Source organism: Pseudophryne corroboree, chromosome 1 (genome assembly GCF_028390025.1).
Source record: "Pseudophryne corroboree isolate aPseCor3 chromosome 1, aPseCor3.hap2, whole genome shotgun sequence".
Lineage (NCBI taxonomy): Eukaryota > Metazoa > Chordata > Amphibia > Anura > Myobatrachidae > Pseudophryne > Pseudophryne corroboree.
In genome coordinates, this window is record NC_086444.1 from 969,130,417 (window position 1) to 969,152,505 (window position 22,089).

The following is a 22,089-nucleotide window of genomic DNA, read 5'->3' on the forward strand; positions in this document are numbered from 1 at the left end:
TGAATGCTGCTGGGTCCGCTCTGAGGAGAAGCTCTGCCCCCTTTCATGCCGCTGCTTCCCGCTCTCCTGTAGTTTATACTGGCCTGAGGAATTGTGCTGGCAGCGATCCTGGGACCCTGACAGGCTTGTTGGACAGTGTAGGGTGTAGGCGCTGGCTCAGGGCGCCCCTCACAGCGCTGCACCATGTACCGCTGAGCCCCGGAGCACAGTTAGTACTGCGCTCCCTACCTTGTTGTCTCCACCTTCACACCGGCTCCCCGCTTGCCTAAACTCGAAAAAAAAAAAACCTAATAGAAATCCTATGGAGCTCCACTAGCTGTGACCGGCTCCTACGGGCACATTTTCTAAACTGAGTCTGGTAGGAGGGGCATAGAGGGAGGAGCCAGCCCACACTCTCAAACTCTTAAAGTGCAAGTGGCTCCTAGTGGACCCGTCTATACCCCATGGTACTAATGTGGACCCCAGCATCCTCTAGGACGTAAGAGAAAATTCGGTATTAGAACAGTGCAATTTTCCCTTTCTTCTATTGGGTACAGGAGCCAACAGTCAACTCGAGTCCCATTGCTGACCCAAAGGCACAAGGCTCTGTGCATCGCCTGCTCTTGTAAACAATGCCACTGGATGCAAGGTCACTGGAAAGACACATTATCACAGTGACTGAAGTGTGTCCCACCTAATAGCCGCTGTGTATAGATTGTATACAAGTAAGGGCACGCTGCTAAACACACCAAAACTCAGTATTGTTTATGTCCAAGAGAGCGCCATATACAACAGCGAGACTTTATTTCACTGACAGGAGTGATTTAAGCCTAATAGCTGCAACTGAGAAACATCAGCACAGCAGTGTTTATTTAAAGGCAGAGACGCATTAAAGTGAAACCTGCAGACTTTATCGCAATAATAGTTGTGCCAGAAATATGCAGACACTGCGTTACATGTTAATATTGTACTGCATCTGAATTGCTATCTAGGTGCATTAAGAAATAAACTTTCTTTTCGGCAGTTATCACAGTTAAAGGAAAAACAAGTTCAGGATTAAAGCAAAACAAGTATCTTACCAGGGTGATGTAGGACGGGTGTTAGGGGTGTAGTATGACTGGCCAGCTGTCGGGGTCCGGCAACCTTGTCAAACGCAAAAGAGCCCCTTGTGGGCAAGGTGGCGCGCTACGCTATTTATTCTCCCTCCAGGGGTGTCGTGGACACCCCAAGAGGGAGAATAGTTGTCGGTATCCCGACGAGCAGAGTCCCGGTGCCGGCATGCTGAGCGCCAGGATCCCAACAGCCGGTATATCGAGTGCCACCCGTTAGGACAGCTGAAAAGAAAACAAAGACCCGGGTTCAACTGTCCCAGCCAGTGCACCAATGAAGGAGTGCCCATAAATAGTTTTTGTGGATTTTATGATATTTATCATATTAAGAGAATAAATTAAGTTCTCTTCAGTAATTCCTGTTAGTGGGTGAGTAACTGGGTTAATGTAATTGTGTGACTGGAACTGTGCTTTCTGGTAAAAAGATTACGACTTGTTCAGGAGATAGGTAAGGGAATTAAGGGTTGGGAAAATAAAGTAGTACTTGACAATAGTGTAAGAGTTCATTACTAATTTAGAGATTATAAAAGTGAGGTCTGGTATTGTTAATCAGGATTAATGGTAGTAACTGATATGTGTTGTTATAGTGTGTCAGTGACATTGTTTGGGGAGTGTTGAGGTGATTCATAATTGTACTCCGCATTGACACTGTATTTGTGTTATATAAATAGTGAATGTCTAGGTGGAAAGCTAGGAATGTCAGGCTAAAGCTTTTCAGAGCAGCAACTGTAAACTTTAACCAATGCTATAAACACACAACATCAACTGGCTTTGAACACTCCCCCCCCCATAGAAGATAGTTTATAATGTCTCTATGTCACAAAATGTTACTTCATTCAGTGCTATAATCACATTGTAGTACTGTGTACATAACAACTCTTCAGGCAATTACATTTGATCTGTCTGCAACTTTAGTAGTTATTAATTACCTTGCTCCTTAGGACAAATACTGTGTTGATATGAGACAGGATCCCATGGAAGCTAATGTCAATATGTGGTCGTACCAAAGAGAACACTGACAGCAGGTTACAATTTCCAGGCTGGAGCTGTAAAATTGTTGAGAAAAAAATATTGATAATGATTACATATGTTTTAGCTAACAATTGGGATATGGTATTGTAATGTCACTAAATCAGGTAATTGCGACTGGATGTAGTATGAAAATTATTACAATATGATGCTGTTAACTATCATTGCAATTGATTATCTATAAAAGAGATCATTCAGAAATAGTGAGACTTACATTGGGGAGCACATTAACTTATGGGTAGCTGTGTATATTTTATGGGTCCGAGAGAACAGAGATGTACAACTGTGCAAAATAAAGTAAAAAATGGAGAGGACTGCTCACCTCCAAAAATGACATGCTTGTTTTACCCTCATTTACCTTACATATACTGTAGCTCCTTGTGCAGATTCTTGTAGTGCCATATTGGAGGATACTGGGGAGCATCAAGGTGAGTTGTCTCTCAATTTAGAAACACATGGATATATGACCCCAAGTTGGGCTATTATTATGTAGTGTAGGACCACCTGAGCGGTGCCTTATCGCAGCAGATGGCTTAGCATATATTTGCAAATGTGTATAACTGAGTCCCATGCATTTTATTATTTGGTAAGGTGTATGTCTCTTATGCAGGCATATTGCAGAGTGTTGGGGAAATGGAATACGTATGTTTTCCCAGCGGATGGGATGCCGGCGGTCATATGCCAGCATCCTGAAACAGAGAATCCCTTCCTCCTCTACCCCCCCCCCCCCCCCGAGTGCTTTACGCAGCCTAACCCTAACTCCACCCACCCAGAGCCGGCCATAGGCATATGCAAACTAGGCAACTGCCTAGGGCATTTGATATGCCTAGGGGCATCAGCAGCTTCTGCTGATTAAAATGATATGCGGCATGCCTATATTCTGTATATTCTGTGTGTAGCATTTCATACGCAGATGCAGCGACAGTCTTACACATTATATAGGCATGCTGCATATCATTTTAATCAGCAGAAGCTGCTTGTGCATCCTAGCCACATAGCAATGCAAATAAGATGCATTTTCATAAAAAAGGTGCCGACGTTAGCATTGAGGCAAGATTTATGAGGACACATCTGTATCCAAGCAGAGGCAGAGGTCACAGTGTTAGTGGCAGTGTGAGTGCTGTGTGCATGTTAGTGGGTTGGTTGTGCAGTAGTGTTCGGAATATGTGTAAGGAGCATTATGTGTGTCATGTAAAAATGCATTAATAATGTGCAACATATGTGTAAGGGGCACTATGTGTGTCATTATGTGTATAAGGGCATTAATAATGTGCGGCATATGTGTAACAGGGTACTACTGTATGTGTGTCATTATGTGTAAAGGGGCACTAATAATGTGCAGCAAATGTGTAGGTGGCACTTTGTGTGTCATTATGTGTATAAGGGCATTAATAATGTGCTGCATATGTGTAAGAGACATTATGTGTAAAAGGGCATTAATAAAGGTTGTCATAATGTGTAAGGTGCATTATGTTTATAAGGACATTAATAAGGTGTCTCATATGTGTAAGGGGCTTTACTGTGTGGAATTATGTGTATAAATGTATTACTAATGTGTGGCATTATGTGTATAAGGTGCTCTACTATGTGGCGTTGCGTATAGAGAGGGCACTACTGTGTCATCTAATGTGAATAAAGAGCAATAGGGTGTGGTGTAATGTGAATAAGGAGCAATTCAGTGTGATGTAATGTGAATAAGGGGCTCTACTGTGAGGAGTAACGTTTATAAGGTAAAGTGATACTACTGTGGGATGTAATATGAATTATGTACACTATTGCATGATCAAATGTGAATAAAGTTGCAGTACTGTGTGGTGTAATTGGAATTGGGGTTACTATTGTGTGGCCATGCCCCTTGCCAGCAAAAACACACCCCTTTTTGGGCTGTGCGCCAAATCTGCGAGCTGTTCCTATTTAAAGTATAGGGGGTACAAACACCAAAATAAGGACTGCTATGGGTGAGGGGTGGTGGTGCTGGGAAAGAGGTGCAAGGTCAGAGGCGGAACCAGCAGTGGTGCTAGGGGGCACCAGCCAAAATCTTGCCTAGGGCATCATATTGGTTAGGGCCGGCTCTGCACCCACCCTCCCCGGCAGTCTAACTCTAACCCTCCCCAGTGATGCCTAAAGCTAACCCCCCTTCTCACAGTCTAAACCTAGCCCTCCCTCTCCTGCAGTTCCCACAGCCTAACCCTTACCCTCCCCGGAGTGCCTAACCCCCCCCCCCCCCCCCCTTCCTGCAGTCTAACCCTATCCCTTCCTTCCCTGCAGCCTAACGCTAACACTCCCCACGCAGCCTAAACCTAACAACTCCTCCCTCCCCCAGCTCACCAATGCGGACTTCAGGCAGAGATAATTCGGGATAACAACTCCTCCCTCCCCCAGCTCACCAATGCAGACTTCAGGCGGAGATAATTCGGGATTCCAGCATTCAGAATCCAGGCGCCGGCATTTAGATCCATTTTGGGATGCCGGCGTCGCCATTGCGAGCAGTGTCGGGGTACCAACATTGGTATCCCGACTGACGGGATGCCAAACGCCTGTATCCTGAACGGATCCCGGGGAAATGTGTCTTGTTTTTCTTGTCTAGAGTAAGTCCTCCCTTACACACACCTGTGATGGGCCAATAAATTCTTTATGAACAACTTCCATTCTGTGTATCATAACACTCCAAATAATAAGGAGACACTGGGGCTGTGACAAAGAGTTTAACAGTGGTTAAAATGCACAGATGTGGCAAGGAACAAGCCATCTTTTAATGTTGGCCATTTCTTTGCCCATCGCTTTTCCCATGCGTAATATCAGTGTCACACACCAAACAATTAGTACCATGCAATACCATGGCTAACTGAATATATGTAAATACAGTAATAAAGTTGTGTTAGAACCAGTTTACGTTAAATAATAGATGCTGGCAACAATAAATAAAATTCATTTTGAACTAATGAATCGGCAGCATCTGTGATCTATGTAGAGCTAGCTGTCAGTCATTTCCAGAAAAAAACACTGAATTGCGAGTGACTGACAGCTGCCATTGCTCAAGCCATAGATGCTGCAAGGTGTAATAAGAACTAGAATAATGTATCCTGACCCATGAGACTAAGAATACTGAAGACGGCCCCGAGCTATAGAGCTAGCACTGGTTTTCTATTTAAGACCAGAGATATTGGGGAGACCAGGCCCAGGCCATTAGTGCATAGCTGGTGCCTCTATAGAGGTGCATACAAATAACATAATGCCCCCTCACCCTCCCAGAGTCTGACAGCCTCAGCATCTGTGCTATTATTTACTACTGTGGTGTAATGGGCAGGATTTAAGAATGAAGCAGTTAAGATTATTGAATATATACCGAGTGCCTACAGTATTAAATGCATACGAATCTAGAAGTACAGATGGAACGTTAAGGATTTTTCTTGATATTTTTACCCATGATATGGTGTTACCCCAATTGATTGTCTTTTTTAGTAAAGCATATGGCAGAGAAAAAAGAAGTGTTATAGTAGAATTACCATTGTACACACTCTTTCTGTACACAGGGTTCCACAGGGAAACATCATGGCTTTTCTGCAAAGAGCCTTGGACTTAGATCTTCGTCTGGTCTCCCTCAAGGTGCACATATCTGCCTTGTCGGTATGGTTTCAGTGCAAGATTGCCTTTATTCCTGACGTACACAGGTTTACTCATGCTGTTTAACGTATTCAGACTCCCTATGTCCCCCCAGTGGCTCCATTTGACATGTCTATTGTACTGAAAGCCCTTCAAGAGCATCCATTCGAACCTCTTGAATCGGTGGACCTCAAGTGGCTCACGGCCAAGGCTCTGTTCTGGATCCAGAGGCACCAACAGGTAAAGCTTTAGCTGTCCCAGGATGCATAGGGACCTCCTCTATAACCCAGTCTCCAGGCACTGAGAGCTCAGTTTTGATAACCAGTCCAATGCAGGAGCAGGCAAGATAGAAGGCAGATGTTAGTCACATAAGAACACATTCTCACGACAGGAGAAGGTACCAGTTGCTAATGCCATACAAACCCAAAGAAGCTAGGTGTGTCAGGGTGGGCGCCCTGTGGAACCCTGTGTACTTCGAAGAAACAGTGTAACAATGGTAAGTCTACCATAACACTTCTTTTCTGCAGCAGGGTACACAGGTTTCCACAGGGAAACATTGGGGATGTCCTAAAGCAGTTCCCTTAAGGGAGGGGACGCGCCTGAGCGTATGTGAGAATCCGGCGTCCAAAGCATCCTGGAAGGCGAAGGTATCAAAGGCATTGAACCTAAGAAGCGTGTTCATAGAGGACCACGTAGCTGCCTTGCACAATTGTTCTTCGAAGCTGGAAGACCAGCTTGCTCACAAGTATGTGCAATCACCATTCTAATCCATCTGGCCAAGGTTTGCTTGTTCGCAGGCCAGCCATGTTTGTGGAAACCAAACTGGACAAAGAAGGTATCCGAATGCCTAATGGAAGCAGTACTGTCCACATAGACATGGAGACCCCTTACCACATCCAAAGAACGTTCATTGGTTGACAAGTCCAAAGAGCTAAAGTCCAGGACCACAATATCTTGGTTAAGGTGAAAGGATGACACCATCTTACGTAAATAACTGGGCCGATTTTGTAGAACCGCCCTGTCACGATGAAAAATCAGAAAGGGTGGACGACAGAAAAGAGCACCTAAGTCCGACACCTGTCTTGCAGAAGCAATAGCCAGCAAGAACAGGACCTTGTCCGTGAGCCATTTGAGGTCCACCGATTCAAGAGGTTCAAATGGATGCTCTTGAAGGGCTTTCAATAGACATGTCCCATGGAGCCACTGGAGGGGACATAGGGAGACTGAATACGTAAAACACCCTGAGTAAATGTGTGTACACTGGGAATAGAGGCAATCTTGTTCTGAAACCATACCGACAAGGTAGATATGTGCACCTTGAGGGAGGCCAGACGAAGACCTAAGTCCAAGACTCTTTGCAGGAAAGCCCCAATGTTTCCCTGTGGAAACCAGTGTACCCTGCTGCAGAAAGTATATTGTTTCTTGTTCTCTAAGCTATGACAGGTATCACATTTAACTCATAGAGAAACAAATAAAATATGGAATGTTTATATTGCATTATCACTGTTACCTGTGGCAGGACCCTGTAGATAGCATTTCCACACTGTGTAACAACAAGGTCTCTATCAAACATTATATGGAAAGGGAAGGCTTTGCAGAAAGTATAGGGACTTATGCGGGACTCTTGTGTCCCATTTTCCTCAAATCTGTCCAGATCCTCATAGAAATCTTCCTCCTTGGAGTCCTTTTCTTCTATCAAGAACTGTGTATGGTCACATTCCTCGTTTCTTTGTTGAATGACCTAAACAAACAAAACAGGGCGCTAAGAATGAGCAAAGAAATATTTTATTTTCTGTTGTGTGAAATCTACGATATGGCTTCCACTGGTAATTGGCGTGCGGTGGGGTGAGGCCCCGATCACCAGCTACCAATAAGGGTTATGATGGTCTATTAAGATCCTTTGGATAAGTCTGGAACTATTGTAAATTAATAGGTGGCAAGCTATTCTCAATAATTGCAGGAGGTTGTGCAATCATCAAAGAGGCAAACACTGTGGATACTTGCAGGTTACTTAAAATACATTGGGGTAAATTTACTAAGCTCCCGATTTTGACCGAGATGCCGTTTTTTCATCAAAGTGTCATCTCGGTAATTTACTAAACACTAATCACGGCAGAGATGAGGGCATTCGTAATTTTTTGCAAGTCCAAGTAAAAAATTACGAATGAATACACCATCGGTCAAAACGCGGCTGTTTAAGTATGAATCTCGGTCATTTACTAAGAAGTGCAAAGCAAAAAAAAAACAAACACTGCCGTGAAAAATTACAACTCGTAAAAAAGTGCTAAAAAAAAACAGACCTTATTTTTTTTCCCGTGATTAGATAGGCATGCACGGATCCATGAGATCCGTGCATGTATATCAGTGGGAAGGGGTGGGAAAGTGCTTATTTTTTCAAAAAAAATTGCGTGGGGTCCCCCCTCCTAAGCATAACCAGCCTCGGGCTCTTTGAGCCGATCCTGGTTGCAAAAATATGGGGTAAAAAATGACAGGGGTTCCCCCATATTTAAGCAACCAGCATCGGGCTCTGCGCCTGGTCCTGGTCCCAAAAATACGGGGGACAAAAAGAGTAGGGGTCCCCCGTATTTTTAAAACCAGCACCGGGCTCCACTAGCTGGACAGATAATGCCACAGCCGGGGGTCACTTTTATATAGTGCCCTGCGGCCGTGGCATCAAAAATCCAACTAGTCACTCCTGGCCGGGGTACCCTGGGGGAGTGGGGACCCCTTCAATCAAGGGGTCCCAGCCACCCAAGGGCCAGGGGTGAAGCCCGAGGCTGTCCCCCCCCATCCAATGGGCTGCGGATGGGGGGGCTGATAGCCTTTGTTGTAAAAGAAAAGATATTGTTTTTAGTAGCAGTACTACAAGTCCCAGCAAGCCTCCCCCGCATGCTGGTACTTGGAGAACCACAAGTACCAGCATGCGGCGGAAAAACTGGCCCGCTGGTACCTGTAGTACTACTACTAAAAAAATACCCAAAAAAAGACAAGACACACACACCGTGAAAGTATAATTTTATTACATACATACACACATACATACATACTTACCTTAAGTTCCCACGCAGGTCGGTCCTCTTCTCCAGTAGAATCCAAGGGGTACCTGTTGAAGAAATTATACTCACGAGAACTTTCTGCCCTGCGGTTGACCTAAAGTGACGTCACCGCTGAGCAGAAAGTTCCCAGCATTGGTTACAATGTAGCGCATAGGCGCTACATTGTAACACTGCCGTGTGCTGCCTGTCAGTGAGGACAGGAGCACACAGCTGATCAGGAGAGTGCTACAACGTGGCGCTCCCTGATTGGCTGAAGAAACCCACTTAGACAGAAGTCAAAGTGGGTTTCTGGCATTCGTGGAAAGGTGACCCATGTGCAAACATGGGTCCCCTTTCAGTTCGTGGTCGGGACACCGTTTTGTTATTTTTTTCAAGTACGTGGATTACCCCTGGATTTCCCGAGGAGCCTGGACCCCTGGATCTCGTGAGTATAATTTCTTCAACAGGTACCCCTTGGATTCTACTGGAGAAGAGGACCGACCTGCGTGGGAACTTAAGGTAAGTATGTATGTATGTGTGTATGTATGTAATAAAATTATACTTTCACGGTGTGTGTGTCTTGTCTTTTTTTGGGTATTTTTTTAGTAATAGTACTACAGGTACCAGCGGGCCAGTTTTTCCGCCGCATGCTGGTACTTGTGGTTCTTCAAGTACCAGCATGCGGGGGAGGCTTGCTGGGACTTGTAGTACTGCTACTAAAAACAATATCTTTTCTTTTACAACAAAGGCTATCAGCCCCCCCATCCGCAGCCCATTGGATGGGGGGGGACAGCCTCGGGCTTCACCCCTGGCCCTTGGGTGGCTGGGGGAGGGACCCCTTGATTGAAGGGGTCCCCACTCCCCCAGGGTACCCCGGCCAGGGGTGACTAGTTGGATTTTTGATGCCACGGCCACAGGGCACTATATAAAAGTGACCCCCGGCTGTGGCATTATCTGTCCAGCTAGTGGAGCCCGGTGCTGGTTTTAAAAATACGGGGGACCCCTACTCTTTTTGTCCCCCGTATTTTTGGGACCAGGACCAGGCGCAGAGCCCGATGCTGGTTGCTTAAATATGGGGGAACCCCTGTCATTTTTTCCCCCATATTTTTGCAACCAGGATCGGCTCAAAGAGCCCGAGGCTGGTTATGCTTAGGAGGGGGGACCCCACGCATTTTTTTTTATTATTTTACAGTGTTTAATTAAAAAAAAAAAAAAAAACCCCAGCACGGATCACACAGATCCGGCCGAGATTGATTGTAAAAAAAGTCGGCAGTGTTTTGCTAATCACTGCCGTAAAAATATAAAAAAAAACACGAATGACATCGACATCGGAAGAAAAGAAAAACCCGAATACGACAGCTTAGTAAATTAGTCGTAATAAATTCAAAAAGTTGCAGTTTTACACTTTCGATGTCATTCGTGATTGAACTTTGACCTTTTTCGGAAAATTACGAATGTTAGTAAATTTACCCCATTGTATCCATTTTTAGTAAGTGGGACTGTATCCATTACCTACTACTGTGTCAAATTTAGTTATCATCAAAGGAACTATTTTGCTTTTTATGGTGTTTTTATGTCCATGTGTTATAGATGTGACTCCTAAAGGAGAGTTTATATAAATTGGTATTATTGAATTTATGTGATTTTATATTACTGTGCTTTTTGTGCTTAATATTAATTGTTTGAATAAAAACCCTCTGATATTGGGACAGCGCTTTCAATTTTGTTTATTTTTATTGTACCTGCCCTCCTCATTAAAGCTACATAGGAAAATATAGACTCAGAAAGGGACCCTTAGAAACATGGAAAATATAAGTCCTTCAAGGCAATAGCTGTTTTATGATGTCATGTGTTTTAATTGTGAAAATTGCTGTGTTTACAGGCACGGCATGCACTAGCACAACAATAGTCTGATAGGTGGGACTAGGTGAATACTGTAAGATATTGGGGGTGATTCAGACCTGATCGCTGCTGTGCGTTTTCGTGGTAACTGACCGTTTATTGGGAGTGTCAGGGAAAATGCAGGCGTGTCCAAGCGTTTTCAGGGAGGGTGTGTGACGTCAGCCCCGATCAGCCTGTTCTCATCGCACTGTAGGAGTAGGTCCTGGGCAGCGCAGAGACTGCACAAAGTGGATTTTTGCAGCTCGGGGGACACATGGAATCGCACACTTGCACAGCGAATTTACACTCCCCCTGGGGGTGGCGACTATCTGAACGCAGGACAGCAAAGGTCTGAATCACCCCCCTCATGCACCTTGTACTGCAACATTTATATTTTGTGTTGCGAGATGAGATATATAATAAGTTTCAAGAGTGTTCTATGTTATCAAGTAGCTGCAGATCCTCTTTTCTCATGCAAGATTGACTACATTTTAAGAATACAAATTTGTTATGTGCACAAAGCCCAGTGTAATAAACACAATTAAGTAGAAAAATGATGAAAATGAAATAAAGACTTGGGGCTGGATGTAATGCAGTGCAAGACGACCGGAGCTCAGAGATTCCGGCCAAAATCGTACGTTTTTTTTTAAATCGGCAATCATTTACAACAACACCAGGTTGAGCTCCGGCCATCTCACACTACATCACATCCGGCCCCTGATGTCTCCTTTTTCCTGCATTACGTAGACATGAATGGGGATACATCTGAATATGGACCCTGGTATACAGGCAACATTAGGTCGACAAGTGTGTAACTCTTTAGCATTTTACACGTCCCGGCAGTATAACTGTAATCATGATGGTAAATCATTTTGCTTCCTCCTATGTAAACTATATAAAGAGTGATGGCATTTAGGAGTGCAGGTACTGGTAGGGAAGGGAATACAGTATGTTTGTAGGCTGGGTTGGTGTGGGACAGATCTCCGGTGGCAAATGTGGCAGAAATCCCACTAGCTGACCTATTGGGGCTAGTGCAGACTGAACACTACAGGCCAGAAATAAGTACACGTTGCTGATGATGATGAGTTGTCATGAACTAGGCGCATATGTATCTGGAGATGTGTATGGCTAAGCTTATGGGGTAGGAGTAGTATCAAGGTGGGTGCAAATGTCTAAACAAATTGTGTTTAGACATTTGCACCCACCTTGATACTACTCCTACCCCATTTTAATAAAATCTTATGGCATGTTATGAAGAAATTCTGTAGAGTAGAAACGAGCAGGCACTCACCTTCATATCTATTTCTGTTCCATGAATCTGCTGTGCCACGGTTTTAATAATTCCAATAACAATATCTTGCAGTCCTTCTCTCTCTGAGTAGTAGTGTAAGATAAGGCCTTTCCCCTTCTCGGCATCAGTGCACCTAAATGACGGAGCACGCATACCGGGATATATAGTACCCAGGTGGTCATGCAGGGCATCCAGGTTCTTAAAATATTAAGCAAATCATAAACATTTATTTAATCAACACATACTCATTAGTGATATAAGGCATAACATAAACAATGGGCAGCATGTAAAAATCATTTAGCATAATGACTCAAACAGTATTTGCATGTGCATTGTAGGCAAATGAAATGTCTTCTTAGTTATAGTCTAACAGACACAATAACAATGGCACAAAATTTAAGAAGGTGCATATTTTAAAAGATATTGGGCCTGATTCAGAGAGTGATGCTGTTGCGCTTTCTGTGGCACCTTTTATTGGAGTTGCAATAATATGCAGATGCTCGTTTCAGCATTCTGATTGGGTGCTAGCGTGTGCCTGAGTGTGCAAGCCCTTAGGTGCCCATTTTCTGAACCCCTGCAAGCTGTTGCACCACTAGTGATTCTACACAGTCCATCCTCAGGGCACTATTGCATCCACCATCGATGCATCATCGTGTCCCCCCAGCGAGGCACCATCGCATCCACCATTAATTGTGTCTTAGAATGCAGCCCACTTGCAGTGACACGTCAGTGGCACTCCCATTACATACATGGAGGATTCTTTGCCCAATCTTCAGGTCACATCCCAGACACCGCCCAGTAACGCACATCACTTTGCCTCTCTGGTTATGTTACCAGCTCTCCTGTACATTAGTAGCACATTTGTGCGTATACTCAGAGTAATGCATGTGCCATAGGGTTTCAAGAATACTTAGCGCCAGCGCAATAATAAATAATGGCTCAACTGCGCAAGCATCGCCATTGTCTGTGTTTTGTGTCCACCTCTGAATCAGGCCCACAGCTACAAAAAGGTGAGCAGGACATAAGGATCATGTTGCGACACGTATTGCTATATAAAGGCGCGGGGTCAGAATGGGCTGGAGACAGGCGCTCAACTGCACCATTGTTAAAGTACATTTTGTTCCATTTTGTAAACTCAAGAAAATCATCTAACATTGTGAAAATGGCATTGTTAGCAGTCAACACCTCAGACACATTTTTGGTATTGCACAGCCTGTTCTGCTTTATCAGCATAGTTTTCCAGCTATATTGTCTGCAACATCAACTGCTATTGCTACAATAAAATGGCACATTTTTCATCTCCATAGTGTGGCATTTATCTATATTAATCTAATTATAAACATATAAATGTAAACAATATTCATATAAATGACACTGTAGTTCCGAACAAAAATGCAAATGTACACTAGTGATTGCTATGCCTTGCTATACTTGTGTGCTTTATTAGTGTATAACCCTCACTGTCTTAAAAATGGTTCTCCAAGATTAATCACCTTACTATACAGTATCTCCCACTTTATTAATATGGGACAAACTAAAGGTCTTATCTCCCATTTTCTCAGGTACCTCCCCTCTGACACTAAAGATCTTCGGGAATCCTGAGACTGGATCAATTGGTCTTCCCAGGTGGGGTTCAAGCTGGACCTTCCCCATTCAGAGTATTGGTCCTACTCCAACATGTGTCCTAGGTAGGAAAGGATAATGTACTGTACATAATGCCCTGCTTAGAATTCTGACCTCTTTTGGGGGAATTCTTATTCAGAAGTAACCCCTTTGTTACTCTATCTTGATTATCTATGATATCCTGTTAGATAATGTTTTAATCTCCCTGCCCATGGTTACTACTGCTTAGAACAGGGATATAGGTATGCAAACAATAGTTGAATATTTTGAAATATTTACATATCGCCCCACCGAGTGTTTCTGTTATCGAAACACAATATAATCACTAGGTAAAGGTGTTCCCAGTGTCTGGAGCAGCACGTTCCCAGGTCTCCCACACATATGCTTGTGATGTAATGGGAGCAGCGGACCCCTCTGACACTTGGTGGCTTTGTCCTTCACTGACTACCTTTTGGAACCAGCTTACACAAATGTCCAAAATATTGGGGGCACGGTGTCCCTGATGGGCCTGAGTTTTGGGTCTTGAATGTGATCACATAGCCTATTTTCAAATATAAGAAGTTGTGTTTGCAAAACGAAAAAAGGCTGGCTAGTTAGAATGGTCGTGTACAAGGTCATGGAAGAGAGCTCTGTCAGCTATAGGCCACCTCTCCATATTTACATCCACCTGGTGTTTTCTGGTTTAAATTCAAAGAGTCTGGCAAATACAAGGCTTTAATGGTATTGGCCCTAATTCAGACTTGAATGTTAAACAAATCTGTAGCTGTGTTTTTTTTAAGTTTTTAGAATAGGTTGACAAGTAAACTATAGCTCTTTCTCTTGGGTTTTCATACAAAATTAACACATTGTCGGTCTTAATTTGGAGTTTAGGGGAATTTTTAAATAGAAATTTCCTTGCAAAATGGTGGTGGACTTGGCTTGCCTAGTACTTGACATTTTTGTGATATTGTGTTGGGTATAACAGAGAACAAAAATGTTTTGCTACCTATAAAGTAAGCCTAGTTAGGCACTTTGATATTACATCCATCTTTTTTTTTCTTTTTTACTTCCTTGTGTTATTTTAACAAAAATTGATATGTTAAAATTTATACAAATGTCCCACACGTGACAGTGGAATGACCTTAATCCAGAGTGGATAAGTGTTGGGGACATCCTAATAACAGTCTCTACACAGATCAAAAATGGTGTCTGCGCTACAGCATTCAGAAAGCTTTCCTTCAACAGTAGCAATAAGCATCAGAAGGCAGCTTCACGGTGCAACTGTGAGAGCCCCAATGAACTTGTTCTCAGCCAAACACAGTTGATATGTGGAAATAGGTTGGTGGCAGTGATATTATGAGAACATTGGGATTCATACCAAGTTGATCGCTAGCTGCCGTTGTTCGCATCGCAGCAATCAGGCTAAAGATTGGCATTTCTGCGCAAGCGTACGGGCCGCAGTGCGCACTCGCGACGTACTTTCACAAAAACTATGCAGTTTTGCACAAGGTTGAGCGTCTCTTTTCCGTCACTTGGTTGATCGTTGAGTGATTGACAGGAAGTGGGTGTTTCTGGGTGGTAACTGAGCATTTTCCGGGAGTGTGCTAAAAAACGCAGGCATGTCAGGTAAAAACGCAGGCGTGCCTGGGGAAACGGGGGAGTGGCTGGCCGAACGCAGGGCGTGTTTGTGACGTCAAAGCAGGAACTAAACAGACTGAAGTGATCACAAGGAAGGAGTAGGTCTGCAGCTACTCTGAAACTACTTGAAAACATTTGAGCATTATTCTGCTAACCTTTCGTTCGCACTTCTGCTAAGCTTAGATACACTCCCAGAGGGTGGCAGCTTAGCGTTTTCACTGCTGCTGAAAGCAGCAAGCGAGCGATCAATTCGGAATGAGGGCCATTGTTAGGTAGATAAAGTGTGATTCGGTGACTCCTTACTGTTGCCTGGTTTAATCAGGTTTTGGACTTAAGAGTCCCTATTTTTAGGGTTGGCATTGGCCATTGATAGTTAACCATCAATGGTTTTCTCATCGATGGTGGATATACAATTGTTCACCACCATTAATGGCAGTTAAGCAGCAATGGGTTTTACTCCACCTCTCGTGGAAGGGAACAGAGCCTGGTCCCGCCCTCTTACCTGACTGGCCCACCACCTGACATTCTCCTTGAAAGGGATGGCCATCGATGGGTGCAAACCTTGAATGATTTCATGCCTCAATGTTAACCAGTGTTGGAACTGTCTATAGCGACCATTAATGTTTAACCCACGAAGGCCATCCCAACAAATATTTTTTTCTTTGAAATGTAAGGAGGCGTGCAGTCTGGGGAAAGGTGTGAGGAGCTCATGGAAACACTTTCAGACATGGAAACCACCATTAAATTTGTAACTTAACCCATACACTTTGATGATAGATTATAGTTAAAGTACAGACTGTTAGTGCATATCCCACAAACTATTCTAACCACAGTCCCACTTAAATGAGTAACAGATATCCCACAATTCATTTCAGCTCACATTTCAGCATAATTGATTTGTTTTTTTAAAAGCACACAAGAGACATTTTAACAGCACTGAGATTCATTGACTGTCAGATTGTTTTTCATAGCCGCTATTGATTTTTTTTTTTATGTTTAAGAAAAGTAAAAGCTTCACTATTTATTATTCGTGGTCAACAAAAACATAAAATACAGATGCCGACATAAGTGTCGGCAATTAGTGTTTGCTGTTTCCTGATAGCTTTGTGTGTTAACAACAAAACAGCGACTGGTCCCTGACCTGCAAAAATTCTCTGACATTAGATCCAAGTACACGAAGGATTGTGTCATAACCGGATTCTTGGCAAAAAACAAAAAACATATTTCCAAACATTTGGAGAATATCCCCAGCATTGAGATCTGTATAAATGGAAGAGAAAAACAAACATGTTAGTTTCATTTACATTTTATACAGGAAAAATTCTTGTGCGGTAAGCTTGTAGGAGAAAATAGGATTTTGGTACTTACCGGTAAATCCTTTTCTCCTAGTCCGTAGAGGATGCTGGGGACTCCAAAAGGACCATGGGGTATAGACGGGATCCGCAGGAGCTTGGGCACACTGAAAAGACTTAAGACTGGGTGTGAACTGGCTCCTCCCTCTATGCCCCTCCTCCAGACCTCAGTTATAGGAACTGTGCCCAGGAGAGACGGACATTTCGAGGAAAGGATTTTTGTGTAAACTAAGGGCTACAAACATACCAGCCCACACCACAACCATACCGTACAACCGGAGTAACAGTAAACCAGATAACAGTATGAAAAAACAACAGCAACAAGCTGAAACAAGAAATACACACCCGGGGAAAAACTAAGTGAACCGACAAGAGAACACTACAAGAAACAGTCCGCACTGGGATGGGTGCCCAGCATCCTCTACGGACTAGGAGAAAAGGATTTACCGGTAAGTACCAAAATCCTATTTTCTCTTACGTCCTAGAGGATGCTGGGGACTCCAAAAAGACCATGGGGTTTATACCAAAGCTCCAGACCGGGCGGGAGAGTGCGGACGACTCTGCAGCACCGACTGAGCAAACGCAAGGTCCTCATCAGCCCGGGTATCAAACTTATAGAACTTGGCAAAAGTGTTTGAACCCGACCAAGTAGCCGCTCGGCAGAGCTGTAAAGCCGAGACGCCCCGGGCAGCTGCCCAGGACGAGACCACCTTCCTGGTAGAATGGGCTTTCACCGACTTCGGCACCGGTAATCCGGCCGAAGAATGAGCCTGCTGAATCGTACTACAAATCCAGCGTGCAATAGTCTGTTTTGAAGCAGGATGACCAATCTTGTTGGAAGCGTACAGGACAAACAGTGCCTCAGTTTTCCTGGAAACCGCCGTACGGGCGACGTAGATCTTCAACGCCCTCACTACATCCAGAGACCTTGGAACTGTCCCAGCATCCCTGGCCACCGGTACCACAATAGGTTGATTAATGTGAAACGAGGAGACCACCTTTGGTAAAAATTGTTGACGAGTCCTCAATTCTGCCCTATCCGAATGAAAGACCAAGTACGGGCTTTTATGAGATAAGGCCGCCAACTCAGACACCCGCCTGGCAGAAGCCAGTGCCAACAACATGACTACCTTCCAGGTGAGAAACTTCAACTCAACCTTACGCAAAGGCTCAAACCAGGAAGACATGAGAAACTGTAAGACCACGTCCAGATCCCATGGGGCCACAGGAGGCACAAACGGAGGATTGATATGCAAAACTCCTTTCACGAACGTCTGAACCTCTGGGAGGGCAGCCAGTTCTCTTTGAAAGAAAATAGACAATGCCGAAATCTGCACCTTGATGGAGCCCAACTTCAGGCCTGCATCCACACCAGCCTGCAAAAAGTGGAGAAAACGCCCCAAATTAAATTCTTCCGCAGGAGCCTTCTTAAACTCACACCAGGAAACATACTTCTTCCAAATACGGTGATAATGCTTCGCCGTAACCTCCTTTCTAGCCCTGAGGAGAGTAGGTATGACCTCTCCTGGAATACCTTTACGAGCTAAGATCTGGCGCTCAACTTCCATGCCGTCAAACGCAGCCGCGGTAAGTCTGGAAACACGCATGGACCCTGCAACAACAGGTCCTCTCTTAGAGGAAGCGGCCAAGGATCTTCCACTAGTAATTCCTGAAGATCCGGATACCAAGCCCTTCTTGGCCAATGTGGAACTACGAGAATCGCCTGAACCCTTGCTCGCCGAATGATCCCCAGTACCTTTGGAATGAGAGGAAGTGCAGGGAACATATACACCGACTTGAACACCCACGGAGACACCAGGGCATCCACCGCACTGGCTTGGGGGTCCCTTGACCTGGAACAATACTGCGGAAGCTTCTTGTTGAGACGAGACGCCATCATGTCTATCAGAGGGAGTCCCCAACGCTTTGTCACTTCTGCAAACACCTCTTGATGAAGAGCCCACTCTCCCGGATGGAGATCATGTCTACTGAGGAAGTCTGCTTCCCAGTTGTCTACTCCCGGAAGGAAGACTGCTGACAGGGCGCTCAGGTGTTGTTCCGCCCAGCGAAGGATTCTTGTGGCCTCCGCCATTGCCGCTCTGCTCCTTGTGCCGCCTTGACGGTTGATATGTGCCACCGCTGTGATGTTGTCTAACTGTACCAGGACAGGCTTCTTGCCTGTAGCAGGCCGTTGTAAATGGCTTTTAGCTCGAGAACATTTATGTGGAGACCCGCTTCCTGGAACGACCATCTCCCCTGGAAGTTCCTGCCTTGGGTGACTGCACCCCAGCCCCGGAGACTCGCATCTGTCGTCAGAAGTACCCAATCCAGGATACCGAACCGGCGTCCCTCTAGGAGGTGAGACCCTTGTAGCCACCACAGGAGGGAAATTCTGGCTCTGGGAGATAGACTTATCTTCCGGTGCATGTGCAGGTGATACCCGGACCATTTGCTCAGCAAGTCCCACTGACACACCCGGGCATGAAACCTGCCGAACGGAATGGCTTCGTACATCGCCATCATCTTCCCCAGAACGCGCGTACATTGATGGATGGACACAGTCTTCGGCTTCAGAAGTTCCCTGACCAACAACTGCAGTTCTAGAGCCTTTTCATGTGGAAGAAAAACTATCTGTAACTCCGTGTCGAGAATCATGTCCAGAAAAGACAGCCGGGTGGTCGGAATCAACTGAGATTTTGGTAAATTTAGCACCCAACCGTGCTGTCGAAGCACCGACAGCACCAAATCCACACTCCTTAGCAACCTTTCCTTGGACCTCGCCTTTATCAGGAGATCGTCCAAGTACGGGATAATTGAATACCCCTGCTTGCGAAGGAGTACCATCATTTCTGCCATGACCTTGGTGAACACTCTCGGGGCCGTGGAAAGGCCAAACGGCAACGTTTGAAATTGGTTGATGCGAAGGAAATATCGGGACGTGTAAGTAGGCATCCTTTATGTCGACTGACGCCATACAATCCCCCCCTTCTAGGCTGGAAATCACAGCTCGAAGAGATTCCATCTTGAACTTGAAAACTCTCAAGTATGGATTGAGGGATTTTAGATTCAGAATCTGTCTGACCGAACCGTCCGGTTTCGGCACCACAAATAGGCTCGAGTAGAACCCCTCCCCCCGTTGTGACGGGGGAACTGGAACAATGACCTTCTGTTGACACAAATTTTGTATCGCTGCCAACACTAGCTCCCTGTCTGGAAGAGACGCTGGTAAGGGCGAAACGAAAAACCGGTGAGGGGGCACCTCCCGAAACTCCAGCTTGTATCCCTGAGATACAATCTCTAGGACCCAAGGATCGAGGCCCGAATGAACCCAGACATGACTGAAGACTCGGAGACGGCCCCCCCACCGGTCCGGACTACCCCAGGGAAGCCCCAACGTCATGCGGTGGACTTGGTAGAGGCAGGGGAGGACTTTTGGTCCTGGGCGCCTGACACGGCAGGCGACTTCCTACCCCTTCCTTTACCTTTTGAAGCGAGGAAGGACGAACCCTTTCCACGCCTGTATTTATTAGGATGAAAGGACTGCATCCGCTGATGTGATGCCTTTTTGTGTTGTGTGGGAACATAGGGAAGAAAAGAGGACTTACCCGCCGTCGCGGTAGAGACCAGGTCCGCCAAGCCGTCCCCAAACAAGACATTACCTTTGAAGGGTAAAGCTTCCATAGCTCTCTTGGAGTAGGCATCCACATTCCATTGATGGATCCACAACGCCCTCCTTGCCGATATTGACATGGCATTGGCTCTTGATCCCAAGAGACAAACATCCCTCGCCGCATCCTTCAGGTAATCTGCAGCGTCCTTGATATAACCAAGAGTCAGAAGAACATTATCTTTATCAAGGGTATCCATGTCAGTAGCTAAATTCTCGGCCCATTTAGCAATAGCACTACTCACCCACACCGACGCCACTGCAGGTCTGAGCAATGCGCCTGTATTAGCGAAAATGGACTTCAGAGACGTCTCCAGCTTGCGATCCGCCGGATCCTTGAGAGCTGCCGTGTCCGGAGACGGAAGCGCCACCTTCTTAGACAAACGAGATAGAGCTTTGTCAACATTTGGAGACAACTCCCATTTTTCCCTGTCATCAGAGGGGAAAGGATACGCCATGTAAATCCTCTTGGGAATCTGCCACCTCTTATCCGGGGACTCCCAAGCCTTTTCACAAAGAGTATTCATTTCATGAGAGGGGGGAAATTTCACTTCATGTTTTTTCCCTTTGAACAAACAAATACTTGTTTCCTGCACCGCAGGTTCATCAGAAATGTGTAAAACATCCTTTATAGCCACAATCATGTACTGAATACTCTTCACTAAACGTGGATGCAAAGCCGCCTCAGAAAAATCGACCTCAGAGTCAGAGTCGGTATCAGTATCTGCCACTTGAGTAAACGGCCGCTTCTGCGAGCCCGATGGGGTCTGTACCTGAGATAAAGCCTCCTCTATGGACTTCTTCCACACCTGCGTCTGTGACTCAGACTTATCTAACCTCTTTGATAACGAAGCTACATTCGTATTGATTGTAGTTAATAACGTGAGTAAATCAGGAGTCGGCTGCGCCGACAGACCCAAATCCAGACCCACAACTGCACCCCCCACAACCTCCTCCGGTGAATCACATTCAGCCTCAGACATGTCGACACGTTCGATCGACACAGCGACACACACTCAGAATGTCTCAGCTAGGGGACAGGCCTACAGTGAAGCCCAGAGAGAGACCCAGAGGGAGTATGCCAGCTCACACCCCAGCGCCTATATATCCCTATAGGGGATATATATGACCAGCGCTGCTTAGAAACTAAATAATGCACCACACTGTGCCCCCCCTGAGAAATCTCATCGTTACTTGCGGGGAGTGATCGGAGGTCCGGCCCAGCGTCTTCTTCAGCAGCGTGGAGGAGAGAAAGATGGCGCCGTGAGCCGGGCGCTAAGCTCCGCCCCTTCCCGGCGGGCTTCAGCGCGCCCAATTTGAAAATGCCGGCGGCGGCCGAGGAACGGTGCCGAGGCACCGACAGTGCTTCTGCCGGCTACCCGGACCCCAGTGACCTGCTGCCCAGGGCGCCCCCCCAGCGCCCTGCACCCTGTGAGTGCCATCAGTGATGTGTGTGGGAGCATGGAGCGCAGCGTCCCCGCTGCGCTGTACCTGGTCACCGAAGTCTTCTGCCGTTCTGAAGTCTTCTGATCTTCTCATACTCACCCGACTTCTTTCTTCTGGCTTCTGTGAGGGGGTGACGGCGTGGCTCCGGGAACAAGCAGCTAGGCGCACCAAGTGATCGAACCCTCTGGAGCTAATGGTGTCCAGTAGCCGAGAAGCAGAGCCCTTAAAACTAAGAAGTAGGTCTGCTTCTCTCCCCTCACTCCCACGATGCAGGGAGCCTGTAGCCAGCAGGTCTCCCTGAAAATAAAAAACCTAACAAAAGTCTTTTCCGGAGAAACTCAGTAGAGCTCCCCTGTGAGTGTCCAGTCAGTCCTGGGCACAAAGTCTAACTGAGGTCTGGAGGAGGGGCATAGAGGGAGGAGCCAGTTCACACCCAGTCTTAAGTCTTTTCAGTGTG

General features: G+C 45.7%; 1 protein-coding gene across 1 annotated transcript in view; it reads right to left on the bottom strand.

Moving 5' to 3' along the window:
- Positions 1-22,089, bottom strand: part of GUCY1B1 (guanylate cyclase 1 soluble subunit beta 1) — a 148,968-nt gene that overhangs the window by 86,687 nt on the left and 40,192 nt on the right. Inside the window, exons 4-7 of the mRNA XM_063920493.1 lie at positions 16,309-16,427; positions 11,928-12,125; positions 7,231-7,461; positions 2,018-2,134 (exon numbers count right to left, since the gene is read on the bottom strand). Coding sequence (XP_063776563.1) covers positions 2,018-2,134; positions 7,231-7,461; positions 11,928-12,125; positions 16,309-16,427 — 665 coding nt within the window. The remainder of the gene's footprint in view (positions 1-2,017; positions 2,135-7,230; positions 7,462-11,927; positions 12,126-16,308; positions 16,428-22,089) is intronic.